The following is a 3132-nucleotide window of genomic DNA, read 5'->3' as shown; positions in this document are numbered from 1 at the left end:
TCTGTCTCTTATACACATCGCCAACGTTTTCCTACGAGACTCTTATCATTTCAAGATGAGCAGCCTCGCGTCGACATCGATGAACGAGGACGGACTCGATTACATCTTTGTGGAAGGGAACGTGTCGGATGATCTGACGTGCGGCGTTGTCTTCTCGCCGTCCGACGAGCGGTGCAGGCGCCGTGCGGCTGCAGGTTTTGCGAAGCCTGCATCAAGGGACGGACGCCCGGCTGCGACGGCGGGAAAAAATTACTCTGTCCGAACTGCGAAGAAAAGTTCGCCGAAGAGGATATCGCACCCGATCATCACGCACGCCGGAAAATGTCGAAAGCTCAGATATACTGTCCCCACAAGGATCGGGGGTGTTCGGAAACGTTCGCGCTGAAAGAACTCGGACGGCACCTGGAATTTTGCAACTACTTTCCCGTCGCGTGCATGCATCGATCGCGAGGGTGTGCGACCAAGCTGCCACGCAAGGATCTGCAGAGACATCTGGAAAACGAGTGCGAACATCGTTCGGTCGAATGCACTTTCTGCAAGTCACCCTTCCCGCATCGCGACGTCGAGGCGCACCGACGGAGTTGTCCTAAATTTACTGTGTCTTGTCCGAACGACTGCGGAGCGGATGACGTTCGAAGGGAAGAGTTGAGAAAGCATCTGGACGAACGATGCTCTCGGCAGAAGAGATGCTGCAAATTCGAATTTTACGGGTGCGATTTCAAGGTAGGTTATTATATATCTACATTTTTTTAAATGAAAGTTCGTTCGAGATTGCTTTATGCAAAGAATACCAACGAATTATTTTTTTTTCGACTTTCTCAACTTCAGTGCGTCAATGCGAAAATCGAAAAGCACGCTGAAGAGGGAGTCCAAAGCCATCTCGACATGACCGTGATGGCGGTAGCGCGGTTAAACGCCGATTTGTCAGGAGCCGTTAGCAAAGTCGCCGAACTGAAAAGTCAGATGGACATCCAACTTCGAAAATTCGGCCGGGTCGACGAACTGGAAAGTCGGGTGGAAGCGGACCACCAGAAAAACGAAGAGCTTGCGAAGCAGATAGCATCCATCAAGCTGACGCATAAATCGAAATACGATCGTCTCGGTAAATTGCAGGTAACCGCAGTTTGATATTTATTATTTGTTTTTCTTTAGCTTCGAATCGCTCGGAAATTTTAATGAAATGTTTTTCTCTTTCGTTTAAGAAACTACTGGCGGGGCAAGCGGACAATATTGAAACTTTGGAAAGTACGGCGAAGAAAGACAGAAAAGCGAACGAAGACATCCGACGGACGGTCGATTCGTTGCACGGATCGACGACAGCGTTGGCGAAGAAGGTGGAAGAAATGGGAGCCATCGGTGGAACCGGGGGAAGAGGAGGAGGAATACTCCGCGGACTCGCGCAACAACAGATTTCGAACATGAAGAAGGAAATGGACATCCAATCCGCACAGCTGTCGGAACAGAATTTGCGTTTTCAGATTCTGGAAACAGCCAGCTACGACGGCGTGCTGATGTGGAAGATAAATTCCGTGCGTATGAGGAAGCAGGAAGCGGACAGCGGCAAAATCGTATCCCTTTACAGCCAACCCTTCTACGCCGGTCGGTTCGGATACAAGATGTGCGCCCGAATCTATCTGAACGGCGACGGAATGGGCAAAGAGACGCACGTTTCCATGTTCTTCGTCGTCATGAAAGGAGATTACGACGCCCTACTCAAATGGCCGTTCGATCAAAAGGTGACGATGCTGCTGCTCGACCAGGACGACGGAAAGCTCACGCTCTCGGACAGCTTCAAACCGGACACCCGAAGCAGCAGCTTTAAAAGACCGACCGGCGACATGAACATAGCTTCCAGATGCCCTCTCTTCGTTTCTCAGGACATCCTGAAAAATTCCGTTTACGTCAAAGACGACACCATGTTTCTGAAGATGATCGTCGACACGACAGGTCTGTACGTTTGACGTCACAGCAAGTTAGATGACGTAGTACGCACGTCATTCGAGTTTCCGTTTTTCCACCTAATATAAGCGACGAGGCAATACAGAGACAGTCGAAAACGATCAACGAGACGATGAACAAGATACTGTTGCTCTTTGCTCTGTGCACCATAGCCTCCGGCACGCACTGCGAGGTCGGGAGATTCGCATGCATGTTAACGAGTCGGTCCGGTTATTCTCTGTCCGTCGGCGCGAATACCACGACGCAGGGTGACGCCGAATACTTGCAGAGATTGTCGGCTACGCTCAACAGCTTCACTATGCGGTCATGCCGCTCCGGTAGATACCTGTCCTCGTAAGTAAACGGAACGATAACGGCCGTTGACGAGTGCGAAGGGATCTCTGTCACTGGCAGAAGACACAGTCGTGGAAAGGTAGCGCGTTCAAGAATATGGCCACCGGACGTTACCTGTCCATAAGAAAGAACGGCGAACCGTCCTCTTCCTGCTCTTCGAAAGCATCGAGAAAAAGAGCCAACTTCATCTTGCACAGTTGTAAAGTTGTTGTTTAAAATCCAAGAGATGAAAAAAAATATGTAGATAGAATGTAGAAAAAATAAATGTTGTTGACAAAAAGAATAAATTGCGTCGTTCGTTTCTATCTTTTCTTACCCGCGTGTATGCGTGTGTGTTTGTGTGTGTACGTCCAGAGAAGTGATGATGTTTGATCTTAGTGACTCCGTTACCCACGAAAAGTATATTGCCAATATTTCGATATCTTTGTTGACTTTCACGACGAACGTGACTCTAGCGAATTAATGACAAAATTATGACGTTTCACAGCCACACACTCACACATTGTAACACAGATTCAGACTTCGTAACAAAATGAGAAGGAAAGAAAACAATTTAAACTTTTTTTTCAATTTTTAATATTGTAAACTTTTCCAGTAAAATAACATACAATATTCTTTTGTTAACTACTTCTTTCGAAATGGAATGAAGGCGCCTCTCCATGCAATTCGTTCGGTTTTGCCAAGCCTCGTCTGCCAACTTTCCATTAGGAACCGTTCGCAGTAGGCGAAGAGTGTCTCCCACCGCTCGTCGATTATCTTATCCGATTCCATGAAGGAGGAGAGTCTTTGCCCGAAAGAGCAAACCTCGTCCGGGTCTTGGCAGCCCTTAAGTCTCTGTTC

The 3132-nt window shown here is 48.1% G+C and overlaps 1 protein-coding gene across 1 annotated transcript in view; it reads left to right on the top strand.

The window, feature by feature from the left end:
• The window catches only part of LOC117108277 (TNF receptor-associated factor 3-like), a 4038-nt gene extending 2077 nt beyond the window's left edge, over positions 1–1961 (top strand). The window contains exons 2-3 of the mRNA XM_033250254.1: positions 829–1113; positions 1203–1961. Coding sequence (XP_033106145.1) covers positions 829–1113; positions 1203–1961 — 1044 coding nt within the window. The remainder of the gene's footprint in view (positions 1–828; positions 1114–1202) is intronic.
• Positions 1962–3132: the final 1171 nt, after the last annotated feature.

Source organism: Anneissia japonica, unplaced genomic scaffold (genome assembly GCF_011630105.1).
Source record: "Anneissia japonica isolate Jap-2015-1 unplaced genomic scaffold, ASM1163010v1 scaffold287975_len91358_cov152, whole genome shotgun sequence".
Classification (NCBI taxonomy): domain Eukaryota; kingdom Metazoa; phylum Echinodermata; class Crinoidea; order Comatulida; family Comatulidae; genus Anneissia; species Anneissia japonica.
Note: the sequence above shows the minus strand (reverse complement) of the source record. Positions and strands in the feature narration are given on the sequence as shown.